The 18415-nt window shown below is 37.9% G+C and overlaps 6 protein-coding genes and 1 long non-coding RNA gene across 12 annotated transcripts; 2 read left to right on the top strand and 5 right to left on the bottom strand.

The window, feature by feature from the left end:
- Positions 1-4808: 4808 nt before the first annotated feature.
- Positions 4809-6468, bottom strand: LOC110847168 (bacillopeptidase F). The gene is made up of 2 exons (XM_022094048.2): positions 5236-6468; positions 4809-5172 (listed from the first exon to the last, which is right to left on the bottom strand). The coding sequence occupies exons 1-2, from the start codon at positions 6411-6413 to the stop codon at positions 4947-4949; spliced, it is 1404 nt and encodes a 467-aa protein (XP_021949740.1). The 5' UTR covers positions 6414-6468; the 3' UTR covers positions 4809-4946.
- Positions 6469-7334: 866 nt separating this feature from the next.
- On the top strand, positions 7335-7918 carry LOC110847406. Its single transcript, XR_002547642.1, has 2 exons — positions 7335-7475; positions 7540-7918. It is a non-coding gene; the product is annotated as an uncharacterized LOC110847406 (long non-coding RNA).
- LOC110847405 lies at positions 7799-9113 on the bottom strand. Its single transcript, XM_022094345.2, has 2 exons — positions 8946-9113; positions 7799-8862 (listed from the first exon to the last, which is right to left on the bottom strand). Exons 1-2 carry the CDS (start codon positions 9000-9002, stop codon positions 7936-7938), a joined length of 984 nt encoding a protein of 327 aa, XP_021950037.1. The 5' UTR covers positions 9003-9113; the 3' UTR covers positions 7799-7935.
- Positions 9114-9308: 195 nt separating this feature from the next.
- LOC110847236 (peroxisomal (S)-2-hydroxy-acid oxidase GLO5) lies at positions 9309-11568 on the bottom strand. Of its 4 annotated transcripts, none has more exons than XM_035850006.1 (10): positions 11402-11568; positions 11153-11322; positions 10834-10985; positions 10621-10741; positions 10418-10552; positions 10241-10351; positions 10015-10147; positions 9738-9857; positions 9567-9678; positions 9309-9489 (listed from the first exon to the last, which is right to left on the bottom strand). In XM_035850006.1, the coding sequence occupies exons 2-10, from the start codon at positions 11287-11289 to the stop codon at positions 9431-9433; spliced, it is 1080 nt and encodes a 359-aa protein (XP_035705899.1). In that variant the 5' UTR covers positions 11290-11322; positions 11402-11568; the 3' UTR covers positions 9309-9430. The 4 variants fall into 4 exon arrangements, with proteins under 4 accessions (XP_035705899.1, XP_021949830.1, XP_021949829.1 ...); XM_022094138.2 differs by having other exon boundaries at positions 11153-11307; positions 11402-11565; XM_022094137.2 differs by lacking the exon at positions 11402-11568 and having other exon boundaries at positions 11153-11379.
- Positions 11569-11781: 213 nt separating this feature from the next.
- Positions 11782-12894, bottom strand: LOC110847234. Of its 2 annotated transcripts, none has more exons than XM_022094135.2 (3): positions 12532-12894; positions 12127-12327; positions 11782-12043 (listed from the first exon to the last, which is right to left on the bottom strand). In XM_022094135.2, exons 1-3 carry the CDS (start codon positions 12698-12700, stop codon positions 11925-11927), a joined length of 489 nt encoding a protein of 162 aa, XP_021949827.1. In that variant the 5' UTR covers positions 12701-12894; the 3' UTR covers positions 11782-11924. The 2 variants fall into 2 exon arrangements, with proteins under 2 accessions (XP_021949827.1, XP_021949824.1); XM_022094132.2 differs by having other exon boundaries at positions 12412-12891.
- A 900-nt stretch (positions 12895-13794) lies between these two features.
- LOC110845572 (phospholipase A1 member A) lies at positions 13795-15212 on the top strand. Its single transcript, XM_035848881.1, has 5 exons — positions 13795-13977; positions 14057-14196; positions 14265-14723; positions 14793-15024; positions 15096-15212. Exons 2-5 carry the CDS (start codon positions 14094-14096, stop codon positions 15136-15138), a joined length of 837 nt encoding a protein of 278 aa, XP_035704774.1. The 5' UTR covers positions 13795-13977; positions 14057-14093; the 3' UTR covers positions 15139-15212.
- A 6-nt stretch (positions 15213-15218) lies between these two features.
- Positions 15219-18189, bottom strand: LOC118434744 (glutathione S-transferase 1-like). 2 transcript variants are annotated; one of them, XR_004834221.1, is made up of 5 exons: positions 16653-18189; positions 16494-16579; positions 16235-16411; positions 15963-16165; positions 15219-15898 (listed from the first exon to the last, which is right to left on the bottom strand). XR_004834221.1 is itself a non-coding variant. In XM_035848882.1 (4 exons), exons 2-4 carry the CDS (start codon positions 16254-16256, stop codon positions 15731-15733), a joined length of 393 nt encoding a protein of 130 aa, XP_035704775.1. In that variant the 5' UTR covers positions 16257-16411; positions 16494-18189; the 3' UTR covers positions 15219-15730. The 2 variants fall into 2 exon arrangements, 1 of the variants encoding a protein (XP_035704775.1); XM_035848882.1 differs by having other exon boundaries at positions 16494-18189.
- Positions 18190-18415: the final 226 nt, after the last annotated feature.

Genomic DNA, 18415 nt, shown 5'->3' with positions numbered 1-18415 from the left:
ATTTTCCCAAGTTATCATTGGAACGAATAATTCGGACCATTGAGACTGGAAATAAAATTAACTTGCATAAAAGTTTATAATTGCTACTAACACTTTGCTAAATACCCTCGGCACAGAAACGAGCTGTTTCAAGACCGAAAAAATCAGCAAGATCGTAGGCGTAAAGGAAAAGATCCATCCCACCAAAGTCTCCGTGAATTCTGCATCGGTGAAGTGCAACGTATTAATTCTAGATCGCGACTCTGCCAAGGCGTTATAAATCAGTACTCCGGACAGAGCCGTTGGGGCAAAGAATTTCAGCGAGAATGTGACATATGCACGAAAAAATGGGATTGAAACTCCTAGTAATTCAGCATCATCGATGAGACGCTCCACCTTATAGACCCAGGCGACAGCCACTATTTCTAACAGAGTGACGAGCGGCATTGCGAAACGATGAGCACAGTATTCAAACTCGAAGAAGAGAATGACACCTCCATTCCGCGTGATGGGGAGAAGAGCCACCAGATAGAAAAAGGACGTCGCCAAGAGCGCCATTGCCGAGTGGTAGCGAAGACGCGGAAGCACTTGCACCTAAACCCATTTAGGACTGTTAAAAAGAGGATTCGAGACATTTTGATAAGTTATTAATCTTGTGTAACACAATGTTATACCATGTCACACTTTTGATCAATTTATAATTCAGTATTCAATACTCACCGCCATGTCCAGCATATTTTGGGCGAGGCGGATCTGGCAAGAACAAATTGCGACAAGTTTTACAACTTGGGAAATAATAACTTGAATGGTATCATCAAATTAACCCATTTCTTGAAAACTCACCGTTGTGTCGGTAGGAAATGAGGACAACATAAAGAAAGCGGCCAAAGTTTCAAAATCGTTTCCATCAATGATTGTGAGAAAAATGGAGTAGACTAAAAAACCGAAATCCACAGAAGAATAGCTAGACTCGGGTCTTATAAAAAATTCGAATCCTGTCGATATTCCATAGTCTTGCACATAGTGACCGATACTGCAAAAGCAGATGAATGTAGCCAAGAGAGAGGTGGTCACATTCAGTAGAGTGACGATAAAAGCGTCGCTGTATGTGAATATTTATATGTTATAAAATTGTCCAGTATTTCATATTTTAGAGTACGCCAAGCATCACCCTAAAGATTTATTAAATTCTTACAAGATGTACGTGTGATGATATTTGTTGAAACTGGCAAGACTAACGAGAGCTCCGTTGCCCACGCCACACGTTATGACCACCTGAATGAGGGCATCTGCCCAAAGGGAACCGCTGCTCCAGAGTGACTCGATTCCACGAAGGGAGAGCATATCGTTTATCCCGAGAATGGAACCTTTTAGACTCATGGCTATAAAATGTATGTACAAATTTATTAAGCTGATTATGATTACATCTTATCGTCACTTCTACTTAACAAGGACTCACTGTGTACGCAAAGAGTGATGAGAATTACGAATGGCACGCTGGACATGACATAAGTGACGATGGACACGGAGAGCAAATCCACAAAGAGGAAGAACGTTATAAACAACACAGTGGTCAAGGCTTGCGTGGGCAGTTGGATGAAACTGGACGATTCTGGATCCAACTTATTTAAAACAGACAACAATCCTATCGTAATTTATAATGGTACATTGTGGCAAAATTAAGATTTTGACACCTGCATAAATGTGGCATTTCCGGACCAAAACTTTTGCACATTTTTCTTATCCTGGAATACTTTGGAACGATAATCCCCCGTGGTTGCGACTGCCTCATTACTACAGACTTCAGGGTGTAAAGGTTGTTTCGGGTCTGTCGGTTTATTCGCAGCTTTACACAAACGTTGTTCCAATGTTTGGCTGCGTCCTACAAACACTTTACGTAATCCGAGAACGAATCCGCTGCAAGAAAATATCAATCAGATGACATTACACGAATAACGAGGTAAAAGAATATTTGCATACTAGAGATATTCCGACGTCGCGTGCGTTCTCCTCTCATAAATGGAATGTTTAGTCTTCCCATCTGAATCCAGGCAGGTTTTATCCGAGATGAAAGTCCAATTATGGAGGGCACAGAACGAGATCATAGAAACGCATTGAAAGTCGTAGTACATCAGAGTGTACTGATCATCGGCACTCTCTCGAACTGCTGTCATCCATTCTACGTAGTGGATGTACAGATAAAATAAATAATACGATAAGCTGAACTGACATGGATAATTTAAAATCCCTGTGTTTACCTGGACAAAATTCCGAATCTGAAATTGACGCCAGTCCGGTACAACAATCGTCCATGATGGCCGTGTAACAGTGTGGCGTGTTGAAATAATGACCCGGATCACAACCCATCCATCCTTTCAGACATGAAAGAGAATCGCCAGAATATGATCGTGTCCAAGTTAAGATGAGACCATAAATCCAACAATTTAAGAACGAATTCCAGGCGAGAATATATGACACGCCTGAAATTCAAGTTTAATAATTTACTAGATAGCCGACTTTAACGATTTATTTACATATGTTAAATATTTATAACCAAACCTGTTAGAATTGGGGCCAATTGACGAAATGCAGTGGCACTTCCAACGCCATAAAATTGTCCGATCGTTGTCTCCATAAAAATTGCTGGAAATCCGAGCAGCCCCATCAAAATGACGTATGGGACGAGGAACGTCAACGTCCCATACTTGTAGCACATTTGTGGAAAGCGGAAAAAGTTGTGAACCCCGATAACGTAACCAACCAGGGTGAGGGTAAAATCCAGGGGGTGATTCCAAGTACCATAAGCCTCTCGATTTGTGGCAACTTTTGTTAACATTGCGATCGAGGGACGAACTGCGGTTGGGTTATCTGGAGCATTGCTGGAGAACAAATCCTCTTCATCCTCGGAGGAAGAAGATCCACCAGATGCAAGGGACAATTGGTCACGAATTTCGTCTTCTATTGAGTCACGAGAGCTGGGGGTGGAGACGTTAGAGCGAGAAACCCGATGCAAACCAGTTGGTGGAAGAAGCGAGTCTGAATCCAGAGTTAGCAATTGATTGTTAAGTAATGATTGTTTGCGTGACTTTATTATGTGTTTACCTGGACCTGAATTGGGGGCTGGAGATACAGGGACAGGAGCCATAACGGTGTGTTAGTGATTGATGGGTCAGGTCCAATGTTCATTAATATCTCACCAAAAAAATGTGAATAAGTATGGATATTTAAATATATTGGGTAATTTTCATACTGGAAGAATGTATCTTGTTTTTTATCGTTACTCCAATGTTAACCTTTTAAAAACGGATTCCACCAATAAGGTGGAGGGCGATTTCGATCTCTTGGCGACGGACTACACCAATAAGGTGTAGGCCAAATTTTTCGCCTTAGCGACGGACTACACCAATAAGGTGTAGGCCAAATTTTTCGCCTTAGCGACGGACTACACCAATAAGGTGTAGGCCAAATTTTTCGCCTTAGCGACGGACTACACCAATAAGGTGTAGGCCAACTTTTTCTCGTTGGCGACGGATTCCACCAATAAGGTGTATGGTTACAGAATTCCGTTGAGACCGGGCTACATCAATAAGGTGTAGGAAAAAATAAAAATAAAATGACCGAGAAAATTTTCTCAGTTCCATTCTTTCCTCCTTATTTGTCGTTGGTTTTTCTTCAAGCCTGAACTAATTTTTTTAGAGTTTAGAGTTGTAGTTGTAGTGGGGGGAGGAACTCGGAGGAAGTGCATCAGAGGTCACGCCGCGCCCCCGAAAAATTATCCAACATTGGCGCCGCTAATAAATTGGTCGGCGTTGACCTCTGACCTGTATCATGTTGTAAATATGATACAGTTCATATTTTTTTTTAATTATCACAACGTTCTCTTTAGCTAATATATTCGCAATAGTGTCACCACCGATCGGAACAAGTCACAGAACACTGAAGGACAAAATTATAGCTAATAACTTGTTTAAAATATAAAATGCATCCCAAAATCAGTGTCATCAAATTGATGACATGAATGATGACGATTTATTCGTTTAGTTTATTTTTGTAGTACTATCAAAATCAAATCCGATCTTTTTATCAAAATTAATATCGTGTGTTCATTTGGTTCAGTTGCAATTTCATGTTAAAAATGTATTATGTTCTAATTTTTGTTGTCGAATCAGTTCCAGGTCTCTAATAAATCATAACTGCATCAGTAGAATATTCAAAATCGGTTTGCATTAATTCAGTCCCCAACTGATTTTATCACCGCCCCACAAGTCGGTCTCAATGGTATTCTGCCCCCCAGTAAATCCGCCCCCAAATGCAATAGAAACCATTTTTAATTCCGTTTTTAAATGGTATCCAGGTCAAAATTAATTAGTTTTTATAAGGTTAATTGAGAGTTATGGTATCGTAGCAATGCTATATTTTCTAAGTGACTAGTGAAAATGTTTGAAGTATTTGAATTACTGGTTGGACACTACCCTTTGCCGATCGATTCTTATGTAGCATTACAGGAGTCAGTTTTAATAAATGTACCTGCATATACATACCTTACATGCATATGTACATATATGCATGCATCATGCAAATGATAAGAAATTTTACCCAAAATCGTATCTCAGGAGAAATTTACTTTATTATAAATTTCATGTTTTCCTTTACTGCGTACTTTATCTCCGCCAAACCTGCGCATTGGCAGATAGTTCCATTTGCAAATTTCATACTAATTATATTTGTGATCGATTGACACTAATTTCGTCCAAATCTGTGAGCATACGTTGGGAGACCTCCATTGGAAGTATTTGCAAATGTCGACAGTATGTTCTAAAAAATGTGAATTTATTTCCAAGCTTCAACCATGCACAGCCAATTTATTAACCAAATTCCAATACTACAAAAGATGTCATCTAATTTAAAATCTGCTAAAGATATTCACATCTAAAGTATTTTATGTGTTTCTAAATTTCCTGAGGTCTTCATATCTTTCCTCCGATTAGACTTTCTAAAGATGCTAACGCATCCAACCTACCATGACCAAATACATGGTTTGGAAAAGTTGTATCAATAACACCACCGCAAACACGCCCAGTCGTCACCAAGTTTGTATCCGCTCCGGTAAAAAGTGCTTCCACTACTCGATCATAGGACATTGTTTGATTGTAAGCGAGCAAAATTGCCGTCACCCCAGCCCCATGTGGACATCTGAAAAAACCCATAATCCTCTCAAATATTGCAAAATAAAGGTTTTCATAACCGTAGTCTTACGCCATAGATGTTCCTGACAAAACGCGGTACTCATTATCCCCCGTATGGGCCGCCGAAAGAACATTTTGTCCCGGTGCGGTCACATCCGGTTTCAAAACGCCATGAATACTTGGGCCTACACTGCTAAACGGGGCAATGGCGTCTGTCGTTGTGGTGGCTCCTACACCGATAACATCTATGCTTCCGGGATATCCCACCGTGCCGCAGTTGGGTCCATCGTTTCCGATGCCAAAAACTGGAACGACTCTGCCTACATGCCACGCTCTGACGACGTCATCAAACCAGGTGGTCTCCGGAGTGTAAGCTACAGCCCAGCTGTTGCTTACGAGGTGTGGGGCTTTGCTGCAGTCGCGTCTCGATCCGTTGGGCAAGCTGGGGCAGAGGACCCACTGCCCACATCGGATCAGGTCATACATTGAGCAAAAGTTTGTCGCGCATCCTTTACAAGACATCCATTTTGCGTCCGGATATACACCAATTCCTCCCAATCCAGCTATTGTTCCCGTGACATGGGTCCCGTGTCCGTTCATATCATTTGGCAGGTCACTCCTTAATCCGGGGTCGAACCAACCGTACTCGCCGAGATAACTGCCTCGCAGAGATTCATGCGTCACTCGGACACCAGTGTCGATCGTGCATACTCGAATTGTGGGAATGTTGGTGGACACGTTTTTCAGCAGGGTTACAGCTTCTTCAGCCTTAACTTTTTCCAAGTTCCATTCTGCGAGAGGGCTGGACCGACCGGTGAGGATGGGAGAACTTGGCTCTGAAAAGGAAAATGTCAACTCGTCCTCAAAGATTTCAATAACTTCGGGAAATTCGGCCAGTTGAGAGACTAATTCTACAGTGGAATCCTTAACCCAGAGTTGATCTGTCACCCAGAGCGGGTCTGAAGTAAAATTCGTTGTTGCGAGAAAGTTTCGAACGGATGATTGGGATTGGACGGAATTTATGTCGAGTGCCGTGGCGAGGGAAAAGAGGAGCGTGTCTCTGTCTGGAAAATCGTTCTCGGAGATGTACGACAAAACGGCGGATGTTCCCGTGGCGAAGGTGATGATGATGTTGGTCGTGGGGTCTTGATTGAATTTTAATACGAGATTGGGGGAGATTTTTGGAGATAGTGTAGCCTGGGTAGACCCCAGGGTAAGTAGGACTATTAGAAAGAGGATTTGAGACATTTTTACAAGTTATTGGTCTGGATGAGTGAGTGAACTCAATTGAATTAGTACATAATTTTATATCATGCCACACTTTCGATTAATTTATAATTGATTGATTTAAAATGTGATAAGTAAATTTCGATTCTCTTATTTCTAATCAAGTTCTTATCATTTTATCGGAGACTTGAGGACTCAAACAATTATTGCAATAGTTTAGCAATTGTCCATACATGTCACATATGTGTATTTTATTGGCATGCAAGAGCATTATTATGTGCGATTTTGGCCATACAAGTAAAATACTTACTCGTATATATGTCGTGCACAAATGTATTATGTGTACACATGAATGACTACACTGTATTCGTTATGTGGATAAAATATTTCAACCTCAAGTACAAAGACAACGTACAACCCAATCAAATTTTGAGAGCAGAGTAGATTTCCATTTTAAACTGCGTCTAATATGAAATATTTATTTTCGCGTAATTTACTTGTAAATATTGTAGTATCATTTTTTTAATTACAACTTTCAGCGTACTGCATAAGTGCATAATGTGCATACATATGTAACTTAAGTATGCCTCTCTTTACCTCGCATTTATCATGTATGTACATACATTGACATAATTGCCCTCCCATTACTCTGTACAAGTCACTTATCACTGTTTAGAAGTTGCATAAAAGACAATTAAGTCATAAAGACGATATGTGTACATTATTTATTTAAACTTTAATTTTACTTGGCTGTTTCGCCACATTTAAAGTATTTTACGTAGAAATGTGTACTTTCCTCAGTGGTTTCTGAGTGAGTTTGTCTTCTTCATATGCATATGCATTAGTTGGCCAGCTTAATTATGCGGTTCTTTATTTTTTAATTGCTTATTTTTCAATTTAAATTAGCAAACTGAGTTGAGTCTGTCACTAGAAATGCAGAACCTGACAAGTGATCACGTTCACAGCGAATATATATTTTATGCTACTCATAATTCTCATCATTTTCTGTGTAACAAGACTCTAACGACATTGCAAAAGCAAAAACTCAAAATTTTACTCCCTTAAAATAGCTACAGTATCAAGGTACACCTGCCTTAAGATTATTTTTTAAGTGAATTTTAAAATTAATCATTCGTTTTCTTAACAGGCAGAGCAGCAACAAAAATGGGAACCAAAGTCATTATCATGTTGTTTTTATGTCTTATCGAATACGTAATTATTGACGCAAACCCCATACGTGACCCATCAAGTAAAGATCAAACCGATTTTGCTCATGATTCAGAAACCAATTCGGGAATTATTTCAAGCTACAAACAATATCAATTCCCTGCAATGAGGTCTCTGTTAATGACTCGGATGAAAAGATCGCCCTACTTCACAAATTGGGTATACGGAAAGCAATGGGGTTAAATTTTGTCCATTTATTTCGCATTTTTAATATAACAAAGTGTCAAATTTTTGATAACCTAATCTCGAAAGGAAACAAGATAATTTTGTAAATCGTTTGAAATAAAATATTTGAAATAGACATGGTCACATTTATTTATGTACTTTTCCAGCAGATGTACAGATAATCTTTCTTTCGATACTGGTTAATATCTGATGTGCATCCCTCCCACGGATGCCCACCCGGAATCTCGTCAGCCTTATCTGTTCTCCACAAAGCGACTTCACTAATCCGTTTCTTGACCGTGACATCCTTTACCGTCTTCAAATAACGATAAAGCCCACCGGCCCCTTTGGCCAAATCCTTGAAAGCCTTGTCCTCCGTGTTTTGCAATTCTATCCGGAGTGAGGTCAACCCCTGGTCCAGTCGACTAGTCCATTTTGGCACAAGCCAAATGTAGTCACCCCCAAAACCCGCATTTAAATCAGCATTTTTTCCATTCACTTCGCTGATAATGCTGTCCGGTTTGCTACTGTTGTCTTTCGTGTAGACAACCTCAATCCCTGAGAGAAAGTAGGGTTGATTTAATTCCAGAGAAATTCCAATTTGGTCAGCGGGATGACGAGTAGTGGAAACTGAATCTGTGTCATGAATGATGCCAGCCCCACGAAAGACGAGTCGATACAGCGGTAATTTTTCTGATTGTAGAGACACAGTTGCAAAATCATCGCCACTCAACTCTCTGGAGGTGACCGTTTTTATGGAATGCTTCTTTTTTACAATGTTAGTTAATACGTTCTTTATCTCGGACGTGTCCAACCCAAGGTTATCTTTTATTTCGACCTCGTCAATCTCAAATTCTCCGGAAAAGTCGAAATCTGCAGGAGGACTTGTATTGTCCTTTGACTCTCTGATAGCATCCACGAGACTGGAATAGCTTCCAATCAACGAGGTATTTATTGAGATTGGGTGATCTCTGGCAGAGTTATCAATATCTTGGAAATACTCCCAGGTGTAGGTTCCATTTAATAGAATTGTGGCTGAAGCTGGAGTTCCAGGGTGTCCAAATTTGGATTGGGATTCCTGTCCATAGTAAAAATAGTTTGATCAAAATTCGAAATTTTTGATAAATTTGAATACGATGAAATTTTAGTGGTAAATGTTACCGAAATAAATTCTCCCATTAGGACGAAAATAATGATTAAGTTTATATCTGCATTCATCTTTGATGTATAATGTGAGTGCAAATTTAGTTTGATTCTTTTGGATGTCAGATGCTCAATGCCAAAGATTTTTGAAGAGTTATTTTTATAAGGATAGCCAGTTTTACTCTGGCCATATTACAATTGATATCATATGGTTTTATGCTGTAAATTAAATATCTTTTGCCACTTTCATATTTTTTCCCAAAACCTGTTTTGCTCTTATTTATGTGTCTCCAAGCCTGTCAAGGACTATTATTAGCACAATAAGTGATTCTGTAGACTATATTTAGGTTTAACAGCTATATCAGGTATTAAGATAAGAACTTATAGTATTACTTAAATTCATGTTTATTTTGTTTAAAAAATGAAAATAGCCTTCTGTAGTTTGTTCAACATTATTCTTTCATTATTCTGCAAATATTAATTATTTTTATACATATTTAGTATCATTGTGGTGAATACGCCTGCACACAGGCAGAATTTATTTGGCAGGATTTTGCGACACCTAAAGTTGTTTTTGTAAGAAAGGAATTATTTGCTTGTAATCTTTATTAATTATGCAGATATTAGCCTATGACTTACCAGACAAAGCTAAAGTTAAATCCAATTCGGATCTGTATATATCCAATACTTTTGTTACCCCTTGCTGTCCACCCACTGCTAATCCCCATAAGACTCCTCTCCCCACAAAAACCTGCGCAAATCAAAAGTTCACTGAAATTCGTCATGATGTACACTTATCATTTTTAATACCATTTTAGCCCCAAGTGCCAACGCTTTGAAAACATCTGACCCCAAAGACACGCCACCGTCCATGTAAACCTCACAATCACTCTTCCCAACAGCCGCAACCACTTCGGCAAGAGCGTCAATCTACATATGCACATGAATATTTTTTTATTCCGTGGTATACATAATTACTGTCTGCATAATATTATTATTATGTAACCAACAAGCGTAACTACAAAAAACAGGCCATTTTAATTTTGTGCAGACAGTATCAGTATATAATTTCTCGAAAAATTCATACCGGTGGGAGGACACAGTCCAATTGTCTACCACCATGATTCGACACAATTATACCATCCACTTTATTCTCCACAGCTAGGGTGGCATCTTCTCCCGTCAAGATCCCTTTAAGGACAAGTTTCATCGTTGTCTGGCTGCATGATTTTAATATAGCAATGTTATAAACGTTCTAGTTTTATTGATTTTTGTTTTAATTTTCGTGGACAAACGTTACTTTACTAACGTACCCACGAATCCAATTGATCACATCCCAGGTAACACTCATATCTCTGACGGGTTTGGAGTTGTCTCTCATTTTATTCACATCATTACCAGCACTGGACTCGAAATTTGCTAATCTGTAAAAACAACTTGGTTAATATACGTATCTAATAGTTGACAACTTACACTAGCAAGCTACCAACTTTGCATTCTCCGGAAGATTAAATGGCGTCCGGAGGTTTCCTCTCCTTTTCCCAATCATTTGCGTATCTAGCGTAAGAACAAGAGCTTCATAGCCAGCTTTCTCAGCTCTGGAGATCAGGTCAATATTTACATTTCTAAAAAAAGTACAAATATTATGTCTCGTGTTTAATTATATAGTATTAATAAATAAATACCCGCTAACCTATCCTTCTGGTAGTACAGTTGGAACCACAGCCTCGTATTTGGAGCAGCATTCGCGACCTCCTCGATACTGCAGGTCGACATTGTGCTTAAGATGTAAATCGTTCCCACAGCACCAGCTCCTAAAATTCGTACAATATGATAGACTCATCTTTTGACTCATTTTTTATTCGCCATGTTGTAAATGTGTCTTGTTCTCTTAAAGGTATTTTACCCATCGCTGCTGCACATTCGCCATCGGGGTGAGCAAGTTTCTGCATTGCCATCGGTGCCACTCCCACCGGAAAGGATACATTTTTTCCAAGAATTGTTGCACTCAGGTCACGGGTAGAAACATCTCTTAAGAATCTTGGTCGGACGACGTAGCTTAAGCAGGAACAAATTAAAGCTACAGATCAATTCAATTCAATCTTTATTCAAGTGACTGCGATAAAAATATGTAGGTACACATTGTTCACTTTATGTTTGTACACAAATGCTCATAAGAAGTAAATATACACATGTTTAGTGCATCAATGATTTAATTTAGTTACCGTTGGAATGCTTTGCGACTTTGTTGAAGTGCAAACTGATCGTCGGAACCACCTTCCAAATAATCCCATGTCCCGTCAGCGGTCAGTTTTGATTTCGCAGCTGTATAAAAGTCATCCACACAGACGAGTTTTAGCATAATTCCAGGTGTCAAGGGCTGTAATAAGTTTGCCTTTAATTCAGACATAAAATTTCCAGATGCTGTAGTACTATACTAGCATACACGTTGTTAAATCAATATAGATATGTACCTTGATTTCGTTACCGCACGGAAAAAAAAAATTTGCTTTAAAGTCAGGTGTTACAATATTAACGCCATTTGTTCACTATTCTTTCAACTGTCCAGTTACGCGATAAATGCATACGTACATACATATACCTGTTTTTTGTGTATTTTGCATATAAGTTCATCCAATGCATAATATACATATATATGTATGTCCTGTGTATTCGTAATCTCATGCTTTGTTCGTTTAGTAAGCGTCAAAATGAACAAATCCATAGATTCTTTACTCTACTTAAGATTAGTTTCCATTTTCCATGACGCATTTTCCTGATTTTCCATGTCCTGACATCTGTAGTTTTGTCGAATTTATGCAATTAAAAGTCCTAACAATATTATACCAACCAATTCTGGACAAAGTCATGCGAATTTATTTGCAATACACGAATACATTGACCGAAGTCAATGCAAAATCGGTTTATTGTACTTAATTGCTTCTTAATACACGCTTGTTCTCTCTAAATATGTATTTATCAACTCGCTTAAAAGTTTTAGAACCCCATTCCATTAAAATTGGTTATTTGTTGTCCAGATAAGTATAAAAATCCTCTTGATGAGCCTTGTGCATTAAATGCAATAGGAATATTTGACCGCCTTCGTGACCCATAAGCTATTAATTAAAAAAATATATACACAACTATTCAAAACTATACAAGAAATAAGTGAGGGGAATCTCTTAATTTATCTACTCACACGACTCTGGCCAAGTTGACACCGGAAATATAGGACTGTATTCGACATCAGTGTCCATATCTTCACCAGCACCATCTTCCTTCTCTTTATCTTCATCGTTTTCCTCGTCGCTTTCATCATCTCGGGATTTTACCTCAAGGTCATCTTGTACATCGTCTTGCACATCTTCCCCTGAATCGTGTTGATTTTTTGGGAAGAAGCCTTGGCACAAATAAAACAACAACTTACGGGTTAAATATGATAAGGGTTAAATATGCATGTACGAGACAAAATTGCAAATCTTACGAGTCGCCCCATCGCGATAAGGTTGTCTTGGGTCAGAATGTTGAGCACTATGCGTAACAATTTCTTCCGAACTTGACCCATCTTGTAATTCGTGAAATTTTACACGGTTAGGCAACTCACCTTGCACCTGTTCGACTGACTCTCCGGAATACGGCGTAGATTTTTTGGGCTTGTAGAAAAGTCGAGATGGGAGAAGATATTCAACTCCTTTTCGTATACTTGGAGGAAAAGGAGCACTTTCACTAGTTTCAAACATAACAAATATTATCAAACACACGGCGAATTTCATATTGTTGTACTGCTTTTGTGACAGGTAAACTCGTTTAAATTAAATAATTTGTAAACAAATCTTGCGACAAGTAAACCCAATTTTACTCTCGGTGTGTGTAAGTCTCACTTAAAGTATGTAACAGATCGTCGAACCTGCCAACTTAACTTTCATATGGTGATGAAGATACAGGTTTTTGACACCAAAAGATCGGAACGAATAAAAAACACGAAGCTTCATTTTTGCATGGAAATCAGTCCAGTTTTTCGTGTTGTTGACTAACAATCTGTCTGCACAAATGATTAAAATGACGATGATGATGATTTAGACAAAGACCGGTTCTAATTTCGCTTAATATGCACTTCAATTTTCACCTAAGAAGTAGTGGTACGAGTCCCAAAGCAACAATATTCATGCTCAAGCATCGATAAAAGTGCATAGCATATGAAATTTGGAAATATAATGGTCGGTGTATATATTTCAATAGTAAATAAGCTGTGTGCATCCTTCCATTCATTTCGAACCCCGAAAACGAGTACCTTAGAAATTTTTTTACCATGTGGCTCAGATTGGCACAACTTTGGCTTAACAAAATACCCATCCAAGTACTTTTTGCATGCAGTTTGTATGATGACCACAGAATATCAGGTTTCTTTCTAAATCTAAATCAAATTCAACAATAAAAGTCCAGTAATTAATATACAGTTTTTGCACTATAAAATATCAAAATCCAACCTAAAACCGGCCACAATGCAAGTCAATTCTTAATTGAATCAGGTTTACAATTTAACTGCCGAAATTTAATACCATGTCTGACCGTGTATTAAAATGGTCGTAAATACACATCATAAAATATACTATGTTAAATCTGCACTACACAAATACATATTTATGTTGTGATAGAAAATCATTCAGTGGGACAAATCCTTGCTACCTACTGACCCCATCGAAAGATTTACAAATCGATTTAAGCCTTTTATTACACTAAATCATTAAAACACAGTTCATTATTCGGCATATTTTCGCATTTGTGATCTAGTTCTCAATTCAGTTAAAATTATTCTTTTTAAGCTTCATAAGCAAGTCAATTTTATCTTAGCAATGTCACAATTCAGTTTAAGAAGTCCAAAATCATTGAGAAATTGTCATTCTCGACAACAGTATAAATTCTTGTTCATTAATATTATCACATTTTTCTTATTGATCTCAAATAATGTACAAGTCCACGGTCAACCTCATGTGTCACTTATCGACACAGACGTTCGTCGTATTAAGTTTTATTTGTTCCCAAAAGCACAGTAAGTTCAACATATGTATATTAAAAACAGCAAGTACAGGATATTTCAACTTCAATCTTGCATCTTATTGTCAATCCAGCGACCTCCAGTATAAAGAAGAATTGCTGTTTGGTGATATGAATTCCGTGCGGAAAAGTTCCTTCCGACCAAATATCCTCACCTGTTTCTTAACTCATGGCTTTCTTGACGATTATAAAGGACTCGAAGCTATTAAGGATGGTAAAACAATTTTACAAGCTCACTGAAATTAGGAAATTTTAAGAAACATCTTGTCATTTGGCCCACAGCTTATCTAAAGCAGGGCTTCCAAGCCAACATTATCGTGATGGATTGGTCCGCCTTGTCACAACCTCGTTTCCCGAAAAATTTTGTTGAACTGTTTGGAATATTGTTCAGCTACAAAGACGTCTTAAACAACCTTGAACCCATTGCAATGAGGATCGCCATGTTTATTCAAATGTTAGTTCACAACAATATCGCCACATTGAACAAACTGCATCTCATCGGACACTCCTTAGGCGCCCACATTTCCGGAAATGTTGGAAAACATATTCGAACACAGTTATTTCCAGGAATGAAAGCAGAGCGAGTCACAGGATTAGACCCGGCAGGACCTGCTTTTGTGCCACCTTTGCTTGGACCAGTGATACCAATGGATCCAGCAGACGCTAATTTCGTCGACTCAATTCACAGTGACGCTGATTTAAATGGAATCCCGATTGACGACGGCATTGTAGACTTTTTTCGTAATACAATTTCAGTGCATTATCAATACATATTTATGTACTTTTATGCATACTTTGCAATTTATGCAGCAAATGGAGGTCAGGATCAACCGGGATGCTTTCCAATATCTGATTGTAGCCACAAGTATGCTATCAACATATACGCGGCATCAGTCAGCAAGAAGTATGTTGGGTGTCAGTGCGATATCCACTTCCTGAGTACTCCAGCCTTGGGTAGTTTCTCCTTGGGAAGTATCACGCTGGATAGGTGTCTGCTACCCTGTATATATCCGACCTACCTGGGACCTTACTGTTCTCATGAGTATACTGAATATTACAAATACAAATTACATACATTAATTCGGTGCAATGAGAAATGTTGTGGTTTTTTAGGGCAAAAGGTGACTTTTATCTAAAAGCTCCAAATCCACCGTGAGAAGTTGAGTGGTTGTGGTTCTTACTTTTGTAAATGAAACTACATTATTTATGAAAGCTACTGGTTCAATAAAGAAGCAATACCTTAGAATGCTCAAAATTTAAGCTCAGTTTTTATCACTAGGGAAGGAACTGAAACAACTAATTGAAACGTTTTGTCTGTTTGTCCATGTGCACCACCCTTCTCGAGGGGGGTAATTTATTTTCTTGAAATTCTTTATTCAAGTTCACATTGACCAAGGACCAAACTTATTGAGAATGGATACCGTAGTCTAATTTTCATTGAAATGATGCATATGGATAGTTTCGTAGTATATTCAATAGAGAATTTTTAGGACTTCGTTTTCACACTAGTTTATTATACGTATTGCTTCAATTTAAATATTTCCATACATAACGTAATGAACAGCACCTCGGCGTTTGGATATTCTGCTTAATACGCATGCTGTGCTTCGTATCACTGAATTTATTTAACACGAATACATAAGCTTGTTCAGAAATTATTGTGGAAAATAAAAATGAACCAAGCTAACATAATTACAGGAGTATCCCATTTTTCACAAATACATATTTCGTTTCTATATATGCACATGTTATGCACTAGTTTTGGGACGCTTTTTAATCCACTCTTTAATTTGCGGGATTGACGTAACTTTCTCCTTGTGGGCTTTAAGAGCCGGAAAGTTATCCGTATAGTTTAGAAACGCATCAGCTTGTGAAGGTTGCTGAAATCCTGGCGACAGAACTGGTCCATTTCCTTCCTACAATTAGAACGTACACATATTATTGAGTCATATTAACAAGCCCTTATCCAGAAACTATTACCATTGGGTCATCCCATATCTGCACAAAACTTGCTAACCAAAAATCTGCGTGTGTTAGCTTCTTCCCAATTACATAATCACCTCCCGACTCTTCTAAAATCTTGTTCCAATGCGCATAGAAAGTTTGAATCCTTGACTCGACAAACATACGATTTTGTTTCCTTCTTTCTAAGTCTTTTTCGAAAATTACAAGCATCCGATACCCTAAAAATTATAACAGCTCAAGTAATTATTCGTGCAATCAACATTTTCTCCAGATATATCTAATCTTACAAATGAATAAATCATACACCATGCTGATCACTTCGTCAACCCTGGCATTTTCAATATTTGTGTCTCCCACTAATCCAAATTTATTGGCGAGATATCTCGAAATCACATGCGATTGACCAATTGGTGCTTTATCGTCTTCAAAAAATGCTGGTATCTGATACGCCGTAGATGCGAATTCTGTGGTAATTTCGATTATGTACATTTTCTGAGACATAATTTATGTGGTTTAAGGATAATATATATGTAGATATTGACCTACTCTTCTTATTTTCTGTAAACCAGAGAGGTATATCCCAAGGAATTCGGTCATCAACGAACGGGGTTCCCGTGTAATGAAAAATTCACCTCAAACAAGTCAATTTGAAAAATATAGCAATTATTGAACAGATTTAAAGAAATGAGTTGGCACATAATCTACCTCAAGGGTTCCGCTAAGGCCCTCGCATTCCAGTATGTCAAGCGGTACTTTGGGGTTTGGGATGCCATCCCGGTTGAATTTATAATTATCGACGGATTATCTACTCTATTTTAGGTCGCTGTAAATTGGATCCTGCATCCACACTGGCTGAAGAAGTGTCCACTCCCACTATTTTAATGCCAGTGATAAGCGTTGCCAAAGTTGGAATTGATAACTACCTACGACACGTGTTTGGATAAAAACAGAACTGCTGGACTACAATAAGAACTTGATAATTTTTCACAATTGGAATTTTAATTAAAAAGAATGCTTAATGCTAGTGCTGGCTGTCAAGTGTGCTAAATGTAACTCATTGTCTGATATCAGTCGATCGAACTGGTTTCTATTTATTTCACAATGACAACGCTAAAATCTGGAATGAACTGGAGATGAGATTTGATAAGCATAATAGTTACATCATTTATTGAATATCACGATGAGCAATAACTTAAAGTTAATTATTTACCAGTCTTTAATTATGTACTAGCATAGAATAATTATATTTGTACGTGTATGTATCTAGGTATGTCCATGAATTATTTTCACAGCATTAAATTCCATATGTATGTGGGCGTGAGAAGTAAGTAAGCTGACTATGTAAATAAATATGAGTTTATGGTTGAAGTTTAGTCATGAAATATGAAATGTTTCCATAATACTTTCTAAGAACTTAGGATGACATGAAGTACACATCTACGTACATTTGCGGTTTACAGTAAGAAATGATTATCTATTATTCAAAGGGTGGTTGTACGAAGAAGTTCAACCTAAATCTGAAAGTGACATATGTATGGCTTACGTATGAATCGAAATCCATACGTACACGTACTCGTGTGTACAATGGAATCCGCCATGTTTATATAAGTGCAAATAAATGATTGACCTCTTTGTATTCCGGTTACGCAACCCATGACACTTTCTGATACATCTAGGTTGCACTTATTCGTATGACCACTCTGTGGATAACCATAGATAATCATTTCTTACTCTAAATCGTTTCATTGACAAGGTTGAAACTGAGATTTTATAAATGAATCCTCGTCACACTACAACTAACATTTTGGGAGCAAGTAATAAATCAAGATCGTCAAAAATCGATTTATCCGCCCGAGAAAAAAAATTCTTGCGTACACACAATATTGGAAAGCAATATATGTAGATAAAAAAATAGTGAAATGAAACTACGCCAAAATTGTGCTGCGCGTGCAACAGAATCTACACGTGTGTATGAACACAATTAATCATTCTGAACAGAAGTTTAGAATTCCAGTGAAATAAGTGCGACCACGACTTGCATTGAACATCTTTCGGTTTCAAATTGGAGAAAGTATTGACTTTCTATACTCTCCTCTTGTTGAGATTGACACGAAACGGATGCGTACTAAATCGATCGTGGAAGTAACGTATACATTAACCTTATGGACACATGTACACATGTACCTACATATGCATATAACATATTTGACAATGACATGCACCACGGATGAGATTCCAAAACTTGTTAAAATGACAACCGATTTCTAAAGGAAAGTTTCCAAAGCAAATATGAAGGGTCGTAGGTTTGCTATACGTGTCGATTGAAGTTTAATTTTATTCGTCAACATTTACCTTGTCACAACTCTATACAAAATGTAGCTAAAATGGCAAAGCAGTGTTTGCACGTAAGAGATAACTTAATATAGTAATACTGACGAAAAGCTCAAGGTTAGTAAAATAAACTTTTG

This window comes from Folsomia candida, unplaced genomic scaffold (assembly GCF_002217175.1).
Source record: "Folsomia candida strain VU population unplaced genomic scaffold, ASM221717v1 Fcan01_Sc003, whole genome shotgun sequence".
NCBI lineage: Eukaryota > Metazoa > Arthropoda > Collembola > Entomobryomorpha > Isotomidae > Folsomia > Folsomia candida.
Note: the sequence above shows the minus strand (reverse complement) of the source record. Positions and strands in the feature narration are given on the sequence as shown.